Raw genomic sequence first — 23,839 nt, 5'->3', positions numbered from 1 at the left:
GAGGTTGATTATGACTAGACTGAACTCCTGCCTCAGCAAGGACCTGGACCCATTGCAACTTGCCTATCGCCACAATAGGTCAACGGCAGACGCAATGTCAATGGTTCTCCACATGGCTTTAGACCACCTGGACAATGCAAGCACCTATGACAGGATGCTGTTCATCAACTATAGCTCAGCATTTAATACCATCATTCCCAAAATCCTGATTGAGACAATACAGAACCTGGGCCTCTGTACCTCCCTCTGCAATTGGATCCTCAACTTCCTAACCAGAAGACCACAATCTGTGTGGATTGGTGATAACATAGCCTCCTCACTGACGATCAACACTGGCGCACCTCAGGGGTATGTGTTAAATCCACTGCTTTCCAAACACATGACTGTATGGCTAGGAATAGTTCAAATACCATTTATAAATTTGCTGACGATACAACCATTGTTGGTAGAAAATCAGGTGGTGACGAAGAGTATACAGGAGTGAGATATGCCAACTAGTGGAATGGTGCCACAGTAACAACCTGGTACTCAATGTCAGTAAGACGAAAGAGCTGATTATGGACTTCAGGAAGGGTAAGATGAAGGAACACATACCAATCCTCTTAGAGGGATCAGAAGTGGAGAGAGTGAGGAGTTTCAAGTTCCTAGGTGTCAAGATCTGAGGATCTAACCTGATCCCAACATATCGATATAGTTATAAAGAAGGCAAGATAGTGGCTGTACTTCATCAGGAATTTGAAGAGTTTTGACATGTCAACAAATACATTCAAGAACTTTTATACTTGTACCATGGAGAGCATTCTGACAGGCTGCATCACTGTCTGGTACGGAAGGGCTACTGCACAGGACTGAAAGAAGCTGCAGAGAGTTGTAAATCTAGTCAGCTCCATCTTGGGTACTAGCCTACAAAGTACCCGGAACATCTTCAAGAAGCGACGTCTCAGAAAGACAGTGTCCATTATTAAGGACCCCCAGCAGCCAGGACATGTCCTTTTTCTCACCATCAGGTAGGAGATACAGAAGCCTGAAGGCACACACTCAGCGATTCAGGAACAGCTTCTTCCCCTCTGCCATCCGATTCCTAAGTGGACATTGAACCCTTGGACACTAAATCACTTTTTTAATATACAATATTTCTGTTTTTGCACATTTAAAAAAATATATTTAATATATGTATACTATAATTGATTTATTTTTTTTCTTCTAGATTATGTATTGCATTGAACTGCTGCTGCTGCTAAGTTTACAAATTTCACGTCACACGCCGGTGATAATAAACCTGATTCTGATTCCCATAAGGGGTGTTGACTAAGGGTGCTGCCTAGTCTATAAGTTCTTAATGCATTTTGTCTTTTGATTTACATGTTCTGGTAACATCAAATGCCCGAAATACCAGTTCCACCCACCACACACAGCAATCTCACTCGAATCTTCCGAGCCCTACCCTCAAACTAGGGCTTAATCCTTCCCTGCTGTCTTTTAAAAACCTAAATCCACCTACACCCCTACACTGCAGCCTAAACTCCCACTGATAATCTGAGTCGTCCCCTGCCCCGATCCACTCCGGCCCACAATACGAACCGCCCGGGGCCTGGGTCCCAATTGCCAGACTCCAAGCAGAACCGAGCTGGCCCAGGCTACAAACAGAACTCGAATCGAACCGAACCGCCGCGGGCCCCATCGGAACATTGGACCATCACGGAACATCCCCTACCGCCAGTAACTGCTCTCACCGACCTGACCCTGACCCCGGCCCCGATCCGATCCTCTCACACGGCGGGCCGCGTCTGCTCAGTCAGTCGCCCCTCGGATGGATGTCGGGAAAAGACCAACCATTGCTTCCGGGCTCCTTGCGACGAGCTCTGCTGGGTCCTTAGGACCGTAATGTTACATGCTCATGGTTCAGTCCTTCACATTTCATGATCGAATGGAAACTATTTTGGAAATAAAACCGTAATACATTCAGTTGTAATAGAGACTCAAAGGAGGACTCGCTAAAATCTAGTCATTAAGAAACAAAATTACTTCTAAGTGTTTTGAAACATTTCTAGGTATCAAGAGAATATTGATAAATGTTACTGTCACTTGGTATACATATTTCAGAGTTGCTATTTTGTTCGTGTTGTCAAAAGTCGCGCTTCCATTTGAAATAAATAGTCAAGACTAATTCTTCAATGCTTTATTTATGAAATATCCTGCTTTTTGAAAGATTAAACTCAGGTTTGTCATAATTTGGAGCAGCTAAATTATGTTCCGTTTGAAGTCAAAATGTTTGTGTGTACTGTGCTCAAAATTTGATTGGACAGCCTGAGCAGTGTAGCGCGGGCAGTAGGACCTGGCGGAGCACAGGTCTCTGCCCGCTTCCCTGAAGGTGACCGATTCAACATGGCGGCCGTGGTGGGTCGCCGGGTCTGGTCCTCGGCGGTTCTGCGTGTGGGCACAAGGCTGCTCACCGGCAGCCCGGGTGCGGGTGCGAGGCTGGTCAGCAGCACCCCGGCCGCCGTCGTGCAGACAGCGGAGCGAGTAACACACACCGGACAGGTGGGCTGAGGCGGGCAGTGGGGAAAGTACAGGTACTGGGTATGGGTGAAGCTGTTGAGAGGCGGGGACAGGGTGAGGGTGCGACCGGGAAACGGCGTATATTGCGGAGTTTGATGGCCAAGGGGGTGTAAATGGAGAGACCTGGAGAAGGCGTGGGGTTAGGAGAAAAGGAAACATCCTCTTTGCATCTATTTTAGGCATTTGATAGGTTTCAATGATATTGCACCCTTCATTCTTCTAAATTCCAGCGGGTACTGGCCCAGAGGCAGCAAATGCTCCTCATTTCATGGAACCATTTTCATGAACCTCCTGTGAACCCTCTCCAATGTCAGCACGTCCTTGCTTAGATAAGGGCCCCAGAACTGCTCACAATACTCCAAGTGAGGCCTCACCAGTTCCTTATAAAGTCTCAGAATTATCTCCTTGCTTTTATATTCTAGTCCTCTTGAAATGAATGCTAACATTGCATTTGTCTTCCTCACCACCAGCTCAATCTGCAAGTTAACCTGCATGAGGACTTCCAAGTCCCTTTGCACCTTGGATTTTTAAATTTTCTCCCCTTTTAGAAAACAGTGTACCTTTTTATTTCTATTACCAAAGTGCATGACGATACACTTCCCGACACTATATTCCATCTGCCACTTCTTTGCCCGTTCTCCTACTCTGTCTAAGTGCTTCTGCAGCCTCCCTGTTTTCTTAACATTATTTGCCCCTGCACCTACCTTCATATGGTCCACAAACTTGGCCCCAGAAACCATCAATTTTGTCATCCTAATCATTGACATACAACATAAGAAGATGTAGTCCCAATACAGATCCTTGTAGAACATCGCTAGTCACCAGCAACCAATAAGAAAAGGCTCCCATTGTTCCCACTCTTTGCTTCCTGCCAATCAGCCTATGCTCTATCCATGCTAGTATCTTTCCTTTAATACCATGGGGTCTTATCTTGCTAAGCAGCCTCATGTGCAACACCTTGTCTAAGGTCTTCTGAAAATCCAAGTATACAACATCCACCAATTCTCCTTTGACTGTCCTGCTTGTTATTTCCTTAAAGAATTCCAACAGATTTGTCAGGCAAGATTTTCCCTAGAGGAAACCATGCTGACTTTGGCCTATTTTATCACGCACCTCCAAGTATCCTGGAGCCACATTTTTAACAATCAACTCCAACATCTTCCCAGGCACTGAGGTCAGGCTACTGGCCTATAATTTCCATTCTTCTTGAAGAGTGGAGTGACATTTGTAATTTTCCAGTCCTCTGGAACCATCTATTGATTCTTGAAAGATCATTACTAGTGCCTCCACAATCTCTTCTGCTAACTCTTTCAGAATCGTGGTGTGTAGTCAAATTGATATGGGTGGCCACCTGGGGACTCTGCAATGGTGCTCAGTAAACTGGTGCCCCACCTGCATTGGATCTCACCGATGTAAATGAGACTCTGCTGGGAGCACTGGTTTTAATAAATGACGCCAACAGACTCGCAGGTGAAGTGTCTTCTCACCTGAAATGACTGTTTGAAGCCATGAATGATGGTGAGGGAGGAGGTGTAGGTAGAGGTGCAGAACCTGTCACTTACTTTTCATCTCTGTTGATTCAAGAGAGGAAGCTGATTAATTGAATATTAGTGGTACTGCTTCTTGAGGATAAGTAATAGCTATGCAAGTGTTCAGCATTTTTAGAACAACTGGGCTAAAAGCAAGCCTTCAGCACTGCAACTGGGATTTTACTTGGGGCCTTTAGGCTTTGCTGTAGCAGTGTATACCCGTGATGATGCAGAACTCTGGAGGAGGCAATAGGGCCTCGACTCTGTCTAACTGGACGCAGTTGCACCAACTTCAGGGATGTTTTGTACTTCAGAATCAGGTTTAATATCACTGGCATATGTCGTGAAATTTGTTAAATTAGCGGCAGCAGTACAATGCAATACATGATAATATAAAAAAAGTAAATCAATTACTTTCAAGTATGTACAGTGGTATGCAAAAGTTTGGGCACCCCGGTCAAAATTTCTGTTACTGTGAATAGCTAAGAGATTAAAAGATGAACTGATTTCCAAAAGGCATAAAGTTAAAGATGACTCATTTCTTTAATATTTTAAGCAAGAAAACGTTTTTATTCCCATCTTTTACAGCTTCAAAATAACAAAAAAGGAAAAGGGCCCGAAGCAAAAGATTGGGCACCCTGCATGGCAGTACTTAGTAACACCCCCTTTGGCAAGTATCGCAGCTTGTAAATGCTTTTTGTAGCCAGCTAAGAGTCTTTCAATTCTTGTTTGGGGGACTTTTGCCCATTCTTCCTTGCAAAAGGCTTCTAGTTCTGTGAGATTCTTTGGCCGTCTTGCATGCTCTTTTGAGGTCTATCCACAGATTCTCGATGATGTTTAGGTCAGGGGACAGTGAGGACCATGGCAAAACCTTCAGCTTGCACCTCTTGAAGTAGTCCATTGTGGATTTTGAAGTGTGTTTAGCATCATTATCCTGTTGTAGAAGTCATCCTCTTTTCATCTTCAACTTTTTAACAGATGGTGTGCTGTTTGCTTCCAGAATTTGCTGGTATTTAATTGAATTCATTCTTCTCTCTACCAATAAATGTTCCCCGTGCCACTGGCTGCAACACAAGCCCCAAGCGTAATCGATCCACCCCTGTGCTTAACAGTTGGAAAGTGGTTCTTTTCATGAAATTCTGCATGCTTTTTTTCTCCAAACATACCTTTGCTCATTGCAGCCAAAAGGTTCTATTCTAACTTCATCAGGTCAGGAATGTTTAGATGTTTCTTTGAACCTTTTGAATGGAACTTTTGAATAGAAAGTTTTCTTAAAATATTAGAGAAATGTGTCATCTTTAACTTTATGCCTTTTGGAAATCAGTTCATCTTTTACTCGCTTAACTATTCACAGTAACAGAAATTTTGACCGGGGTGCCCAAACTTTTGCATGCCACTGTATATATATATATTAAATAAATTAAAAATAGTGCAAAAACATAAATAATATAAGTGAAATAGTGTTCATGAGTACAATGTCCATTTAGGAATTGGACGGCAGAGGGGAAGAAGCTCTTCCTGAATCGCTGTGTGTGTACCTTCAGGCATCTGTACCTCTTTCCTGACAATAACAATGAGAAGAGGGCATGTCCTGGGTGAGGGGTTCCTTAATAAAGGACGCCACCTTTCATAGGCACTGCTCCTTGAAGTTGTCTTGGATACTACAGAGGCTAGTATCTAAGATGGCGCTGACTAATTTTACAACTTTGTGTAGCTTCTTTCAATCCTGCACATTAGCACCCCTACCCCCCCATACCAGACAGTGATGCACCCGGTCAGAATGTTTTCCATGGTACACCTGTACAAGTTTTCGAGTGTTTTAGGTGACAAACCAAATCTCCTCATACTACTTCTGGGAACATCACTTAGGATGGGGACGATCAAGGGACCATTTCTGTTAGCTGTTTCACTGTACACTGTTCATTACTGGATATGTCAGATCTGCAAAGATGTTATTCGATCAATCGGCTGTAGGGATATCTTAGCCCTATTTGGAATGTTCTGCTTTCATTGATTGCACAAAGTTTTTTGCAGGATTAGTAAGTTGGTACTTGTTTAGATGTTTGTAGTGAAGCTCCTGGCATCCACCTCTGCGGTTATGTCATTGAGTAAGGTTTGGTCCCCTGATTGATTGGTAGTGGTAGGTTGAGTCACATACCTGACTATTAATTGGCCACTATAAATTGCTGTTCGTTTGTGTAGGTCTGTAGAACTGCAGGACAAATAAAATGGTAATTGTGTTGGATTAGTGTAAACGGCTGTTTGATTACTTGATAAGCCAAAGATGTTTCCATGTTTTATGACTACAGATTATAACGGAGCACAATTTAGCTACTTTTGTTTTGCATCTGTCCTATTTCAGTTCAGTTGTACTGCCACAACATACAAATGCAAGTTCCTTGGTGTAAAGACAGAACGTTTTCCCCAGTGTCCCCCTTAACACAATAATGGACTGGTGCCTGTCCAGCACATGATCAGAGAAGTGTGAAAACGTGATCATTTCCCAACTATTGGATTGTGGAGTCATAGAAACAGGCTCCAGCATATCTAGTCTGTGTGAACCATTGACTACTCCCACTGACCTGCATAGGAACCACCACCCTCCATACCCCCACCATACATGTACCCATCTAAACTTCGCTTAAAAGTTGAAATCAAACCGGCATGCACCAGTTGTGCTGGCAGCTCATTCCACGCTCTCACGACCCTCTGATGAAGAAGTTTCCCCTCACCACCAACCACGTACATGTATCTGTATTCGGGCTGCTACTTCCTTCAGGACTTGACCTACTCAGAAAGTTGTGGTGCTGCTAAGCCATTCTTGTGATCGATATTGAAGTTCTGTTAGAAGAATAGTGATCCATTAATTGAGGAAAGCCAGGCGCATGTTTCCTTTGCTTTTGTTTGGCCTGAGGTGAGACTTCTGAGACTTCACGTTGTCCAATCTTTACATTGGATTACTTGGCCCTATAAGCTACCAGTTGTGTGTTGTTCCTTTTTGCACCTTGTAGCACATAAGGTCGCAAGCTTGCAATTTCTCTAGTATTTTTATCTGTTTTTATGATGAATGGAAAGTGTGCTAGAAGCCGGCCAGATTTGAGTCCGGGACCCCTCAACTTGAAGTCCGATGCGGGTGGTCTATACCACCGGCCGGCCAGTGTTAACCTCTATTCCATAACATCACCCTTGTTTGGTCTGTCCTGCTAGAGGGGTAGGACATACACAGAAGACTGGGACATTGAATAAAGGCTATGACACTGAGCACGATTGCTGGCCGGGCTGTTGCTTGATGATAAAGCTTGGTACAAGTACTCCAGTGTTTGCGTTGAGGAACTGGGTCCTTTGCAGTGTTTGCTTGAATTATGACTGAAAAGTGAGTTTTAATTGGGTTTTCTGTCATTATATTCTATTGATGGTACAGATCCTGCCATTTCATCAAGCACACCATTTCTTGATGAACATCTTAAGGTTAACGTATTCTCCACAGATGCTGATGTTCCTGTCAAGTTTGTCCAGCATTTTTTCTGCGTGAGATTCAAAATCTACTTTCAATACATCTACTTTTATACATAGTACAAATTTTTAAAAAACGCTGTATTTCAGTTAAAGTTGCAGTTCTCATTCTAAAAAATTAATGTGATCAAATACCCTTGTTGGGATTGTATGGTATTTATGATTGGCATCAATGGAATTGGCACTAAGTATTCATAACACGCAGTTTTTTTCTTGTTTGCTTCAGGTTTATGATGAGGATGATTATAGAAGAATCAGGTTTGTTGGTCGACATAAAGAAGTAAGTTTTTGCATATTGTGACTGCACTGGGAGGTCAGGGGACTATCCACTCGCTTATTTCAGTTCATGCACTAAAATATGTAAAATAGTACTAATTTTACATGGTAATTCAATCTTAATACTAAACAAGTTTTATTTTAAAGTTCAAAATCTAAAACAAGATTAGTGTTCAACTGTCCTGGTATCTCCTGAGTTTGGTTCTATTTGTCAGCTCTTTGTGCAATTTTAATATTTATTTAAACTTCTCTCGTTTTATTCTATGCTGCAGAGAGCTTGCAGTGTCTCTCCAGTGGTTACTTTGTTTAATTCACCATTGTTCTCTACAGAATATCCACTCCCTTGTGAACACAGTCTTTGCCATCTTTGAGCTATTGTGGATGATTGCATCAATTGCATCGTTTGGGATTATGCTCATTTAAAAGCTCTTTTTAGTTTTGTTCTTTTCTTCATTTTCTATTCTAAATGTTCTTAATAGCTGTGTCTATTATTCCATCACCTCTCTGTGAGAAGCTCATGGACAAGTGTGACCAAAATGCAGACCATCCAAACGGTTGCCTATGTTCCTTCCTTCCTTTCCATTCATTAATTTACCAACCCAAATGTTTATCTTCCCTCTTCCCACCCTCTCTCTCCCCCTCTACCCTCCCTCTCTCTCCATCTGTCACTCTCTTTCCCTCCCCCTCTCTCCTTTCTATCACCCCATCCTCCCTCCCCCTCTCTCCCCCTCCCCCCACTCTCTCCCTCCCCCTCTCTCTTTTAATTTCACTTCCCTTTCCCATTCTGATGTGTCAACCCATGGCCTCCTCTACTGTCACGGTGAGGCCACACTCAGGTTGGATGAACAGCATCTTGTATTCTGTCAGGGTAGCCTTCAACCTGATAGCATGAACATCAATTTCTTGAACTTCCAGTAATGCCCCCACACCTTCCCCCACCATTCTCTCACCTCAACTCCTTGCCTACCCATCGCCTCCCTCTGGTACTCCTCCCCCCTTTACCTTCTTCCACGGCCTTCTGTCCTCTCCTATCAGACTCCCCCTTCTCCAGCCCTGTATCTCTTTCACCTATCAACTTCCCAGCTCGTTACTTCATCTCTCCCCCTCCTGGTTTCACCTATCACCTTGTGTTTCTCTCCCCCACCCCCACAACTTTTTAAGTCTACTCTTCATCATTTTTACTCTAACGTCAACTGTACTTTTTTTACGTAGATGCTGCCTGGCCTGTGAGTTTTGTATATGTTGTTTAGAAAGGAGACAGTAACTGAAATTGCTATGTGTTGTGTTACAGCAGTGGGGTGCAGAAGAGCATCTCCGAACGCAGATCACATTGAACCTTGACGTGGTTGGGCTGTAGCAGTAGAAGATGTTGGTGTACCTTATAGGGGTGCCAAATAAAGTGGCCACTGTGTGTATGTTTGACGGGTAGGGAAAGGCACAGAACATAGTCATTTAATATCACACAGACACAGTAAATACTGGAAATACCCAGCAGCTTTGGCAGAGTGAAGCAGAGTTAGTGTTTCAGCTTAATGAACTTAATCAGATACAGCCCTGTAGTAATAACAGTGTTTCTCTCTCTACAGATGCTGCTTGACCTGAATGGTTCCAGCATTTGCTGTCTTTATTTCATAAGTTTTATTTTTATCATTTGAAATGTGCAAAACAAAATATTGTTTTTTTGTTCATTTGTTCTTATTTGTATATATTTCATTCCATGGTGTTTTCTTCTTCCCCTGCCCACCCATCTTTTCTTTATTTCTATGTCTGTTTTGACCCAAAATTAAATTTAGCAAATTACTTTTTAGATCTATTTAGATTATGAGAACACTTAGTCCTCTTTTATTGTCATTTAGAAATGCATACATGTGTTAAGAAATGATACAATGTTTCTCCGGAGTGATATCACAGAAAACAGGACAAACCAAAGACTAACACTGACAGAACCACATAATTATAACATATAGTTACAGCAGTGCAAAGCAATACTTGATGAAGAACAAACCATGGGCACGGTAAATAAAGTCTCAAAAGTCCCCGACTCGATCGACTCCTGAGTCCCCGCTAGCAGGCAGCAAAAGGGAGAAACTCCCTGCCATAAACCTCCAGGCACTGTCAACTTTACGATGCCTTGGAAGCAGCCGACACTGAGTTCATCCGTCCAAAAACTTCGAGCTTCTGACCAGCCTCTCCAATACGCCATCCTCTGCCGAGCACCTTCGACCTCACCCCGGCCGCTGAAACACGCAAAGCCGAGGATTTCGGGGCCTTCTGCTCCGGAGATTCCGGTTACCACACAGTAGCAGTGGCAGCGAAGCGGCCATTTCAGAAGTTTTCCAGATGTTCCTCCGCACTCTCACATCTTTCTCCGTCAAATCAGAATTTTGCACGGTCCCCTACTTGACAGCTAACAGACATCACCTCCGAACTTTTCCTGGTTTATCTTCTCCTAGAATGGCTCATGTAGCAATTCTTTAGTCTAGTTAAGGGCACGCATCATTACTTGCCCTGGTCACATTGGCTGTTATTGAGATACTTATGTAAATTCTTAATAGATGGTACCAGAGCAAATCCAAGTACATATCTTGCAAAACACGTATATTCTGCTAGGTATAACATTCATTACAATCAAAGTTAAATCCCAATTCCTTTGCTTTCCAATTATATTTTGGTAGGTAAATGAAAATTTTGCTATTGACTTAGTTGCCGAGGAACCAATAACTGAAGTAACAGACAGAGTGGTTTCGTGCGATGGCGGGGGTGGAGCTCGGGGGCATCCTAAGGTGTACATAAACTTGGTAAGTGTTTATTTTACCATAACAACTTGCATAAGGCGTATTTCAAAAAGTAGCAATTGGTCATAAATTTACTTGATGCGGTGTATGGACTTAAGCAAATGAAAAATATTGACTTGCCTGCATACAACATAATTGTGAAAGCATAAGTTATATGCGGCAGCCATAACTATACTTACATTGTACAGATTTTTCAAAACATGAGCAGTATGCCTTTTAAAACCAATTTTCATTAGTATATTCTCTAAGGTAATTTATATTGATAATTTTTTACAAATTTTCTTTATAAAATTATATTCAATATTAATCAAAAAATAAAATTGATTATCACTTATCAGGATTGATATTTTAAGGAAGGGTGATTTTGACTGAAAGTTCTGTATGAATGCAAAGTGAATACTACTTTATATTTAGTGAGTAATAGTTTATAATACTTTTGTGCATCTGAAAGCTAGAATAACCTTTTTGTGTTTTTTAGGATAAAGAAACAAAAGTTGGAACATGTGGTTATTGTGGACTTCGTTTTAAACAAAAGCATCACCATTGAAATTAAGTCATTTAGAACAGATTCACTTGCTGCACTGTTTGAATGCAAAGAAAGCTTTGAAAATGAGTTAATTAAACTTTGTATTTGCTTGTTGCTGAGTTTAAAATGAAGTTAGAATAAAGATAGTCTCTAATGAGACAAATGTGACTAATTAACAGAATTTCAGAGTCTAATTTCCATCTGAAAAGCAGTTCCTCAGATTAACGTTCATTAAACTAGCCTCCACTGTTTTGAATGTGTCTACTACTACTACGTCAACTCAGGCCTAGGGGGCCGGCGTTGGGCACGATGACGGACTCTCCACTTCTCCCTCTCCTCATCAGTGCGTTCAGTTCATCTGCATTAGCCGCGCCGCTGTCTTCTAGGAGCGTGTTGACCATAGTCTTGGGAGGGCGCCCAGGGGTCATCCTCCCATGCTTGGGCTCCCATATGATGACTAGGCTGGCAGGTAGCTCGGGGTGGCGTAGGCAGTGCCCCACTAGTTGCAGTCTTCTTGCCTCGATTTTAGTGGTGAGCATCAGTAGGTCGTCATAGAACTCGATGTTCGTCATGTGCTGTTGCCGACACACGTCAAGAGCCATCCAGAGCATTCGTGTATAGCAACCATCTAGAGACTTTCACATAGTCTTGGTGAGTGTCCACATCTCGCATCCGTATGTGAGAATGGACTCTATGACTGCTATGAAAATCCTCTTTTTAAGCCCTCTGGTCAGGTTCGACTTCCAGATTTCCTTCATGTCGTTCATAGCCCTCCACGCCAGCGCTTTCCATATCTTTGTGTCCTTCTCCAAACTCATCATTCTTGACCTGAGGTACTTGTAGTCAAAGACTTTCTTAATGGTATCATTCTTTATGGTCTTGAGAGTACCTTTGTCGCAGTTAAACTCCATGTACTCTGTCTTTTTAGCGTTTAGGTGAAGTCCAACTTTATTACACTCAATTTCCACTTTTGTCAGTAGTTATTGTGCTTCCTCCATCTGGTCAGAGAGCAGGACTATGTCGTCTGCAAAATCGAGATCTGTGAGCATAACTGGTCTGACCCTTTTGGTTCGTCCTAGCTTGTCATGATCTTTGGTAGCTTGTCGCAGAGCATAATCAAGGACGATTATAAAGATGTAGGGTGCCAGTGACCCTAACTTCAAATTATTCTACTCTAAAGCCTTATGTAACTGACAAGTTTGCTGGAAATGTGATAAAAGCAGTTTTTTTTAGTCTGATTTGAAATCCAGATCCTGATATATTTAACAAAGATAACTTGCATTTTGAATTGTTGCATTATGGGCCAGAGTTTGCAGGGGTGAGGCTACTTGCACTGTTTTGCATGTAGTAAAGCTTATCTCTTCGCCTCTGAAATGTTTTGCCTTGGTAATTTGAAAGGTTGGGTACTAATGAAGTGACAAGGGAACATGATAGGGCTAGCCTGTCCCAATAATTGAAGTATTGGGGAAGAAAGAGCAAAGCAGTGATACATTAAAATCAAAATGGTCAACAAATAGAAAGGGAAGCAGGAGTTAGAGTAATAGATTATGGGGGCAGAATTGCTGCTTTAATAATTGCAAACACTTTTAAATATCCATAGAGTAAATTCTAGACAAGAATGAAGGAATGTAAGTTTTTTTCGCTAAATAATGGATAACATACTAACGTAGCAGGTATTGTTGCTGACTCATAGCTCCAGGAATTCAGATTCAATCCTATACTTTGATGCTGTTTGTGTGAATTTGGTTAGCGGCTGTGAAGTGTCATAGTTCTGGGGGTGGGGGGGAAGATCTCCTGTATCATAAAATAATTATGATTGGTGTTAAAACAATCAGGCTGGAACAGTTTGATGCACTTTCTAGCTTACAAGTAACATGATTACACCTTACCATTGATATTTCACATTTAAAAGTCTACCATTTTCTTTTAGTGTTTAATGTACAGGGGAAACAGGTCATTTATTGTTTTAAATGTTTTTTATTTTTACATGTACATAATGAGTTTTATATTTTTTGTTTTTCACATTTTGCCTTTATTTCACATTTGATAGAATTACACTGAAGCTGAAAAAGTATTTTTCACTTTAAGAGCAGTTGATTGCATGATTTTTGGACTGCAGAACCTATCCTGACAAGAAATAGAATGTGGCTACATGTTTCTTCCACGGTTATGAGAGGACATGTAAAAGACGTCAGAGTTGCTGTTATCTTGGAGCTATTTTATGGGGATCATTCTATCTCACCCTTAATATTTTTGATTTTGTGCAGGTTAAGGTAAAAATAATGTTGTTATACTTTACTGACACAAAAATATTAAATATATAATTTTCGTTGAAGGGTCTAAATTCCCCAAGTTCTTCTGATGAATATTGACTATGGTGAATTCAACTAAATATCCATGATATTCGTTGATACATTAATCTGGTAATCTTCAGTCTTTTCCAAAGCCCTTTATGCTTTGTAATTACCCTGAGCAGTCAGAATATTTAAATTCAAGCTTCAGCTGAAATGTTTAAAACAGTGGAAGCTTTATTTCTAGTATTGCCAGATGTTCTGTTTGCAAATACCAGCTTTTAGTCATTGTAACTGCGATACAAGGTGGTCATCAGTGATCAAATGCAGAAGACTGAGACTTACTGATGTTGAAAGTAGGATAGGCCTGTTTGCTATTGGACTAGACTGCCATGAAAACAAGCAGCAGGGCCTAGTTTTGCTAGAATTGTGAAGTAGAATTGTGAGGAATGTTTCATTTGATTCTGCACCAGATATACTTGAATCTGGATCCAAACCTCATTAACTTTGGGAAGTGTTATGTGGTAAGCATATGAGATGCAATAAAAATATTAAATAAGTACTTTGCATTTACTGTCTCTTACTACTTTTGCATAATTTCTACATTGTTAATGCACATTATTTGTTAAAACTTCAAATTATTTTCATCCTTTTCCAGCCAGTATCTATAGTATTTTTATTCTGAAGTGTGGGTGGGGCTTTGCTGTATGTCAGAAGTTGTCAGTGGTATGATTTTAAATAAAGCTCACCTACTCCACTTGAAGCCTTGCCACTGGACTCTACATGTGGATGACTGCTGAGTTGGTGTCCTTGCATCCAGATAGGGTACGTACAGATGCACAGGACACCAGAATACAATTTCCAGTGGGGGAATTGTGCCAGTAAGATCTGGCCCATTGATGATGGGTTTTAAACTTCTAGGTGTTAGTATTATATAGCAGCTTACCTTCATGTGAATCATCTAGATTGTCTAAAACTGATTCAAGGATCCTAATCTAAAAAGAAATGTGAATATTTAATTGATTACTGGAATGTTCAATGTTTGTATTTCCATTTCACTGAAGTGGCTACCTTAACAATAATAAACACAAGAGATTCTCCAGGTGCTGAATCCACAAACTGGGTACCGATAGCCATAACCCCTTCATTCCCAGAATCATCCTCGTGAACCTCCTCTGGACTCCAATGACAACACATCTTTTCTGAGATATGGGGCCCAAAACTGTTGACAATACTCCAAAGGTGGTCTGACTAGTGTCTTATAAAGGCTCAGTATTATCTCCTTGCTTTTATATTCTATTCCCCTTGAAATAAATGCCAATATTGCATTTGCCTTCATTACCACACACTCAACCTGTAAATTAACCCTCTGGGGGTCTTGCATAAGGACTCCTAAGTCCCTCTGCACCTCTGATGTTTGAACCTTCTCCTCATTTAGATAATAGTGGAACTATTGTTCCTTTTACCGAAAATGCATTATCACACATTTCCCAACACTGTATTCCATCTGCCACATTTTTGCCCATTCTTCCAACGGTTTAAGTCCTGCCACAATCACATTGCTTCCTCAGCACTACCCCTCCACCTATCTTTGTATCATCTGCAAACTTTGCCACAAAGTCATCAATTCCATTACGCAAATCATTGACAAACAATGTAAAAAGTAGCGGTCCCAATACTGGCCACTGAGAAACACCACCAGTCACCGGCAGCCAACCAGAAAAGGCCCCTTTTGTTCCCACTCACTGACACTGGCCTGTCAGCCATTCCATTATCCATGCCAGTAACTTTCCTGTAACTCCATAGGATTTTATCTTGTTAAGCAGCCTCGCGTAACACATTATCAAATGCCTTTTGAAAATCCTAGTAAATGACATCCACTGCCTCTCCTTTGCCCACCTTGCTTGTTACTTCCTCGAAGAACTCCTAACTGATTTGTCAGGCAAGATTTCCCTTTACAGAAACCATGCTGACTTTGACTTATTTTGCCATTCGTCTCCAAGTACCCCGAAACCTCCTCCTTAATGATGACTCCCAACACTTCCCCCACCACTGAGGTTAGGCTAACTGGCTTGTAATTTCCTATGATAATAGGAAATAACTGACCTATAACAATACTGATATTGTGTTACCAATACCTTTCTTGCTATTGAAAATAATATTTTTATAAAATCGGGTATTGTTGGAAGGCCAGCCTTTAATCCCCATCTCTTTCTGTCTTTGAGGAAGTGGTGGTGAGCTGTTTTGAATTGATTTAGCCCTGTTGGTGAAGCTATTAGATTTAGACACATCTTCTGCAATGAAGGAAGCACAATTTGCTAACAGGTCAGATTGGTGCCTGCAGGTGGTCATGTGACCATGCACCTGCTATCTTGGTCCTTTGTGGTGGAAGTTTGGGAGACTTGTTGTAACGTCAGAGACCTGATGAGGTATTCCTTAGTGTTCCAAAAGAAATACTTAAGGGTCAGTGGTTGTTCTGGTTATGATATTCCACATTCTTAAATTTTCTTTATCTTTTTTTTCTGCACATTGGACGAAAGCAAGTGTGACCCCCTCCCCCCCCCCAAGGAGGGAGAGAGAAAGCTGGGAATTACCAAAATAAAATTCATCTGATGTTGACGTTATAGTGCGGAAGTTTTGGAATCAATAATAAAGAATGCGATGTCATGACACTTACGAGGAATATTTCTTTAAGAATGTGCAATGGATTCCACACCTGTAATATTGTGTACAATCTTGGTCTCCTTACCCAAGAAGAAGAGCAATGATGCTTTACCAGATTTGTTCTCGATATGGTGGTGAGTCCTTATGAAGGGTCTCGGCCCGAAATGTCGACTGCTTATTCATTCCATAGATGCTGAGTTCCTCCGGCATTTTATGTGTTTTGCCTTGGATTTCCAGCATCTGCAGATTTTCTTGTGTTCTTGATATGGGGAGTCTGATTTGAGGAAGTATTAAATAAGTGAGATGCCTATTTAGATTTCAGGCATTTTGTGGTTTTATTCAAGTTTCTGGAGCTTTGAATATTTGATAGAGTAGATGTGGGGAAGATATTTAACTTGGCTAAAGAGTCTAAAATTGTGGCATTCACCAGAAGGAGAGTTTATTTAGGACTGCAATGAAATTATTAATTCAAAAGGTGATTCAAAAATTATTCATTCAAAGCATTCTTTGTAATTCTCTAGTAAGTACTTTGAAGACTTAGTAATTGATTCCATTTTAAGAACGGTACTTCCCTCAATCGCAGGACTCTGCAGAGAGTGGTGCGGACAGCCCAGCGCATCTGTAGATGTGAACTTCCCATGATTCAGGACAATAACAGAGACTGGTGCATAAAAAGGGCCTGAAGGATCACTGGGGACCCGAATCACCCCAAGCACAAACTGTTGCAGCTACTACCACCCGGGAAACGCTACCGCAGCATAAACGCCAGCACCAACGGGCTCCAGGCCATCACGCCGAGGCAATTGTATTTCTATATTGACTGTCCTGTTGTACATAGTATTTATTATAAATTACACGTTGCACATTTAGATGGAGATGTAACAAGAATTTTTACTCATGTATGTGAAGGATGTAAGAAATGAAGTCAATTCAATTCAAATGGTGATTAATTTCTAGATCTTAAAGGGCTTGAGATATTAGGATAGAGCAGGAAAATGCAGTGCGAGTAGAGGATCACCCATAACCCTGCTGAAAGTCAGAGTAAGTCCAGGGTTCAAATGACCTCCTGCTCCTACATACAGCATGCTCTTGTATGTTCCTTCAAACTACCCTACCCGCAAGTTGTCTTAAGTACTCCTGCCCGGTCCATGTCAGAGAGAATCCCACATTCATCATTCGCAATCTACGGAGCTTGAGTGGAAGCGAGTCACTCTGGACCACAAGGATGCGCCTATGAAGAATATGATTTATATACAGGTACAGTTTAGTTTCAGGTCAATTGTTACGCCTCCCCCAAACTGATGGTGAGCTGTTTACTGATCTTAATGTCATTATGAGTCCACAAGGAGATGGCAATTGTGTGATGTGACTGTTTCTTACCCCTGTGGACGAATACTGTCCTTAGTGGAATACTACATTTCCTGAGAAGTTGCGATCCAATTGTGCATTATGTGACTACCAGTTAACATCCGACATTATGATAGATCGTTCAAAAAGCCATATCTCATTAAGCATGCCTAGGGCAGCAATGCTTGACCTCCAACAACCATCATACTATGGACAGCTATCAGTGATGCTGTGGACAAGTGCATGTCTAATAGGTAGATTTGTGTTATGTATTCATATTCATATATTCAACATGTTCGTCCAGGAACTTCTGCGTGCCAATCTGGCAGGCGCGTCCTTCAGGACAAAGCCATCTTGATCGATGACCAACCCCTTCTTGGTAATGGCCAGTGAGTGCAGCGCCCCGGTTTCCCCCTGTCAAATACGAACCGACCAAGCCCACGGGTTCAGTTGTAAACGGGGGAACAGAAGGGAACGAAACCGCAAGCAGAGGGGTGGATTAGGATTAACATTGATTAAAAAGGGCCGCTTTTTAAATTTATTTCTTTAGTTATTTGTCAAAATCGCGCATCATGCTTTGAATTTCCAGGAACGCCGCACAACTTGCAAATTTTCACCCAGCAACCACTGCACGTACAAACGTGCGGACAAACCGAAAAACCCTTTCGTAGCCTCTTTGGCGTAAAAGAAAACGCCGTGGCAGACAGAGGGCGCTCTTGGCCTAGGAAACGTTCCTATGGCTCCTTGAGTTTAAGAATTAGTAATTCTTCAATGTTGTTTTAAAACCTACTTATCGGATTCCTGTTCTGCCGACTTTTTAAATCTACCTACTTGCCTCTCCGCCTGTATCTGTTGCCGGTTATCCTTAGGAACCTTTCCTCTAAATATTTTGCTCATGTCGGGATGTACATTTCGATACACGCGGTGGATCCTTTGTTTTGGCAGTCTGGTTATTAGTTGTATTAGGATGCCTGAATATACCATAGATGGAAACGCAGCTATTCCAAAGCCCTTCAATTAGTTGTTTTCTTTAGATGAACAGCTTTGAGATAAAAGATGTAATGACGTGTTTTACATGTCATTAAATGGATCCCGTATAATCGTGCTTATGTAAATTTCAGTTTTATAAGTAAACGATTAATTATTAGTGACTTATTTTCTAGCTCTCAGATATCACGAAGTCACATTGTTGGCTGTGCTAACAAAATATATTTCCTTCACACGTATCTGCGTCTCTTTCTCATCTACTTGCAAAATTGAACAGAACAAATAAAATCACATTTATTAATTACACAATCTACAAAAGCCACCTCTCAGTTTAGATTTATTATTTGCTTATGGCATATCCAAAATTATGAAATTGTAAATTAAAGCTTTGAAAGCCCGTGAAGCAGTGTAGTTGTGGGACGCTGCCCTTTAGTTGAATTTGAAGAATTTACAAAAAAATATATTATTGTAAAAATGTAAATCATGTACAACAAATGAGAAATAAATTCTATTACAGGAGAAAATCTGCAGATGCTAGAAATCCAAGGCAACACTCACAAAATGCTGGAGGAACTCAGCAGGCCAGGCAGCATCCATGGAAATGAATATACAGTCAACGCTCTGGGCTGAGACCTTTCTACAGGACTGAAAAGGAAAGGGGATGATGCCAGAAATAGAATAATAAATTATATTACTGGCTTAAAGGCAGTAGTGGAATGCATTTACCTTATGAGTTAATTGAGGTAGGTTTCAATAAATGCAGTTTATTCTTTTAGGAGATATTTATCTTACTGAAATCTAGAAATTCACCATCTTGCTTCTATAAATAGTTATTCAGGAGCAAACTCTGATGCACAGCATTATTTCCAATGCCTCTGTTTCATATGTTAATCTAAGTTGATGTGTTTGCATTTGCGCAGCTTCCACCTGGTTGAGGAGTGGGTAGTGTAGCTGTGGAGGAATTCCATCACCCTGCAGGAGTAGGGAAATCCAATCATTTACATTCAATATATACTGTATATGGATTTACCAGTTTAAAGAAATAACTGATGGATGTGCTTCAAGACAACAGGCGAGTTGCAGATTATTGCAAGCTGCATGTTGACACCAATGAGAAGCATTTTAAACTTTGAACATTTTTATTCCTGTTCCCAAAAAAATTAAGATGCATCTATCATGTGTGAATTAAACATAAGGTTTAAGTTCCTAAATTGCATTAACATTCAGCAATATATCACTATGAACTGTTTTTGAATAATCATTTCGGCTTTCTAATCTCATTCAATGATGTATGTGGCTACAAAAGATGAGGGATCTCACGGTGTTAGTGCAATCCTTTTGAGTGAAGTTGCCTGGCTGTCAGGCGCTTGGCCTCGGCTGGCTGAACTCGTCTCATTAAACCGTCTGCCCGTTTATCCACCTCCAAAAGCTTCTGTATTATGTCAGAAACACTTATTTAGGCTCCAACCGTCAGAGTGTATTAACATTAATAGCAGCCATCACATGGGAAGGGAATGACCAGCTCCAAGACACAGAGATAGCATACACACCCAGAACTTGCAATCAAATTGGAAAGAAAGGTCACATTTGCAATAAGTTGGTGGAAATGCAGGTAATTGGTTAGAAAGCACTATGTATGTCCCTAACGGTAATGTCATTGATTTGAATACTTTTCATATAATTAAACGTTCTTGCATTTATTACTTTCCAAAAGCTAAAAGCGTCTCAAATGTTAATGAAACTGTTTGTGTTACAGGCAGCATGGAATTGAGTTCAACTGCAATATCGGCTCCTTTATAATTTTAGGTGAGTTGTAGTCAGGTGATATTTCATTTTTTCTTACCTTTCAACATGTGCAGAAAGCATTAAGTCCGAGTGTAAATATTTCCCATATGAACTCTAAACACAAGGTGCAGATTTAACATTTGAGGCATTTTAAAAAGCCTTTTAATCAAAAATAGAATGCAAAAGTTTTGATTATTTGAAAAGTGTTCAAATCCATCACACCACTGTTTGTGTTCTTTGGAGGCCTTACATTGTGCGTTCATACAAACTACCTGCATCCCCTTTCATTTCCAGCAAAGATAACCTTTCTGTCCAATATTCATATGCTACCATGGGCCATTTGGTCCTTCAAGTCTGTCATTCAATTAGGCCATAGCTGACCTGTAGCTAGTCTGTGTGCGGCAATATTTCTTCCATAGTCTCTACTATTGTCAATCTGTCAAAAAAATCTTTTCTTTTAAAGAGATTGAAAGATTATTAAAAGCCTTTTTGGGTGTGAGTTCAGGTGTGAGTGTGTGTGGGGGATGGAGGAGGAGGGTGTGGGTAGGAATGCGTGAGTGTAAATCCAGTGTTCCATTACCTTTTGTGAGGAGAAGTGCTTTCTGATTTCACAGCTGAATAGCCTGCCTCTAATGTGCTCAGTATCAAGTTCCAAAGCCCATTCCAAAACAAGTCAGTCTATGACATCTATACATATAATTTAATGCAAGGCATATTCAATTCTATAAAATAAACACAAGAGATTCTGCAGATGCTGGAAATCCAGACACACACACACACACACACACACTTCTGGAGGAATTCAGCAGGCCAGGCAACATCTTGGGCAGGGGTCCCCAACCTTGGGCCCATGGGCCACTTGGTTAATGGTAGGGGTCCATGGCATAAAAAAAATTGGGAACCTCGGACTATGGAAATAAATAAAGAGTTGATGTTTCAGGCTTGAGACCCTTCACCAGGACTGGCCTATATGATCAATTGTATACGTTTGCATTGTGTTCCTTTGTGAGAGATTGGCAGTTGGGTACTGTTAGTTTTAATGGGAAAAGGACGAAGCTTGCCCCTTCTTAAGATTTTGCTACTTTCTGTAACAATAAATGTCGGTTTCATTCTAGGGATGCAAAGAGCCTACTGCTATGCATCATACACAAAATGCTGGAGGAACTCAGCAGGCCAGGAAGCATCTTGTATTTGTAATATTGCTATGCATGTGGGTTTTAGAAATAATTTAGTCATTTTTTAAGGTGTGGGTCCCTGTATATTGGTGACAGTGGATGGAAGTAGTTGTAATCCTTTTCACTTTAGGTGAATTATGATAGGGTACCTATTTCAGTGACAGTGTCTGCAGAACTTTAACTTCTGGAGATGAATGAGTAGAAGGCTCTTTTTTTTTTATTCAGGAAAAAAAAATGAAGAAGTCAATGAATTATATTAAAAGACCTGGTTGTACTTCCCATTTTGCAGGAGTGTGGTACCTTGGGCAGAATGAATTAGGTTAATCTGATTTTGAAAAGAATGAAGATGGTCACCTAACTTTCTGAAATGTCAGTTTTGCTATGTTGAGAGACCAACTGCAGTCCTGCCTTGCAATTTTGTCTATTTTGAAAGCCTAGCTATAACTTCAAAACCATTTTAGATTAGGAAGCTGCCAAGTTTGCAACATTTATTTATTTTTAATTGAAATGGTTCTGTTTTACAGATATCCGAAGGCACTGAACCAAAGTAATTAAACAGTTTGACATAGATGAACGTTTCTCTTTGGAATAGTCTGGGTCAAGTTAAGGTTGGTCTCGGAAACTGTGAGATGAAAAAAATCCAACTTAAAAATAAGTCATTTTGATGGAAAACAAATTGCATCTGAGCATCCAAGTTTTTTATACGGGTCTCTGTGAATCTGTGTCAGCAGGTGGACGAAAACAGCTCTTTGACATTTTTGGATTCTTGGTGTTTACAAATTGTTAGAATGAAGCACGGTGAAATTGATGTTCCAAAGTTAAAATGTATAAAATCTGCAGTGCAAGTACCTCTTCTAATTTTCCTGTAGTAAAATGTGCAAAACATGACACATGTTGATGAAGAGTTGAGTTGGCTATCCAAAATTCCATAACACATGGAAGAAGTATTGTAAATGAGGACATTTCTCCAAAGTTTGATTGACCTTTTATTTCTTTTGCTCATTTGATGGATTTCCTTTTAAGTGTGCTTTCGTGCAATTGGATGGATAATTTGGATGGCATTCTCCACCTTTTGTGCTGTAATGTTGTAGTGAGCCTGAAATGCCTTTTGACTTGTCAAGTTTTTTTTTCATCTACTGTTTGTTTTGGAATCTCTTCAGCTGATTTTCGTTAGTATTTTCCTTCTAGGATTCTTACTGACAAAGTGAAAAAAACTGAAATGATATCCTGCACTTTCCTGGTATTATATTTATGTATCTCAGAAATTCCACTCAATCACCATTTTTATTATTCATTCATGACTTTTGGCCTTATTTGTAACCATGTTTTAATATATTCATTAATATTTTATATATAATATTATACATATGGTTTCATCCGGGCACTCCAGTTTCCTCCCACAGTCCAAAGATGTAAAAGTTAGTAAGTTAATTGGTCATTGTAAATTGACCTGTGACTAAATTAGCATTAAATTGGTGGGTTCCTGGCAGTGTGGCTTAAAGGGCAGGGAGGGCCTATTCCATGCTGTATCTCTAAATATATATAAGACCATAAAGTATAGAAGCAGAATTAGGCCATTTGGCCCATCGAGTCTGCTCTGTCATTTCATCACAGCTGATCCATTTCCCTCTCAGTCCCAATCTCCTGCCATCTCCCCATAACCCTCCAGCTCCAATTACAAAGTAATTTGTCTGTCTTTGTTATGTATAGCTTTTCCTAAATTCTATTGTAATTCTTAGTTTCTTTGTAAATGCCTACAAGAAAACGAATCTCAACGTGGTATATAATGACGCATTTCCGGAGGTGCTGCCTGACTTGCTGAGTTCCTCCAGAATTTTGTGTGTGTTGCTTTGGATTTCCAGTACATGCCGAGTTTCTCGTGTTTTTGTTTTACAGGGCTCACCTCCTTATGTATATATACTCCAAAAATGTTTGCTCACCACAAATGAATTAAGAATTATTAATCTTATATGAGTGTCTTTTAGTTTTACTTGCAGTTTTAACAGGCTTATCTACCGTCTTGCTTACAGTCTTGTTTATCTTTAGAATATCCACCTTCACTCACACGCTCCTCGTTCGTGGTTTAACGTGTGGAATTATAAGGGTGACTGAACTCCACAAAGTTAAGGACTCCACAAAGGGTTAAAATACGGGTTGCGCGCCAGAGGAATGCAACTGGTCATCTGCTCGTTCCCTTCACTCTCTTGCACATTATCCGGACTAGTACAATGTTAAACTTTTACAAATGAACATTGCCTCTAACCCCCGCCACACAATCACGGCAAAATCACACATTCGGAGCATTTAGTATTAAATATCTAGATAAACCATCACGCTTAGTCCTTCTAACTGCTCGTCAATGGCCATTGGATTGTGACAATGCATTAACTCA

At 40.6% G+C, this 23,839-nt stretch overlaps 1 protein-coding gene and 1 long non-coding RNA gene across 2 annotated transcripts; both read left to right on the top strand.

Moving 5' to 3' along the window:
- The first annotated feature begins 1,897 nt into the window (after positions 1 to 1,897).
- On the top strand, positions 1,898 to 11,342 carry ndufs6 (NADH:ubiquinone oxidoreductase subunit S6). Its single transcript, XM_063069731.1, is given in 6 exon segments — positions 1,898 to 1,953; positions 2,264 to 2,315; positions 2,317 to 2,541; positions 7,828 to 7,881; positions 10,553 to 10,675; positions 11,151 to 11,342. Coding segments are annotated over 6 exon segments (579 nt in total). The 3' UTR covers positions 11,220 to 11,342.
- Positions 11,343 to 20,024: 8,682 nt separating this feature from the next.
- Positions 20,025 to 23,383, top strand: LOC134357693 (uncharacterized). Its single transcript, XR_010020701.1, has 3 exons — positions 20,025 to 20,099; positions 20,244 to 20,293; positions 21,972 to 23,383. It is a non-coding gene; the product is annotated as an uncharacterized LOC134357693 (long non-coding RNA).
- The last annotated feature ends 456 nt before the right edge of the window (positions 23,384 to 23,839 follow it).

This window comes from Mobula hypostoma, chromosome 17 (assembly GCF_963921235.1).
Source record: "Mobula hypostoma chromosome 17, sMobHyp1.1, whole genome shotgun sequence".
NCBI lineage: Eukaryota > Metazoa > Chordata > Chondrichthyes > Myliobatiformes > Myliobatidae > Mobula > Mobula hypostoma.
This window is presented reverse-complemented; position numbering and strand designations above follow the sequence as displayed.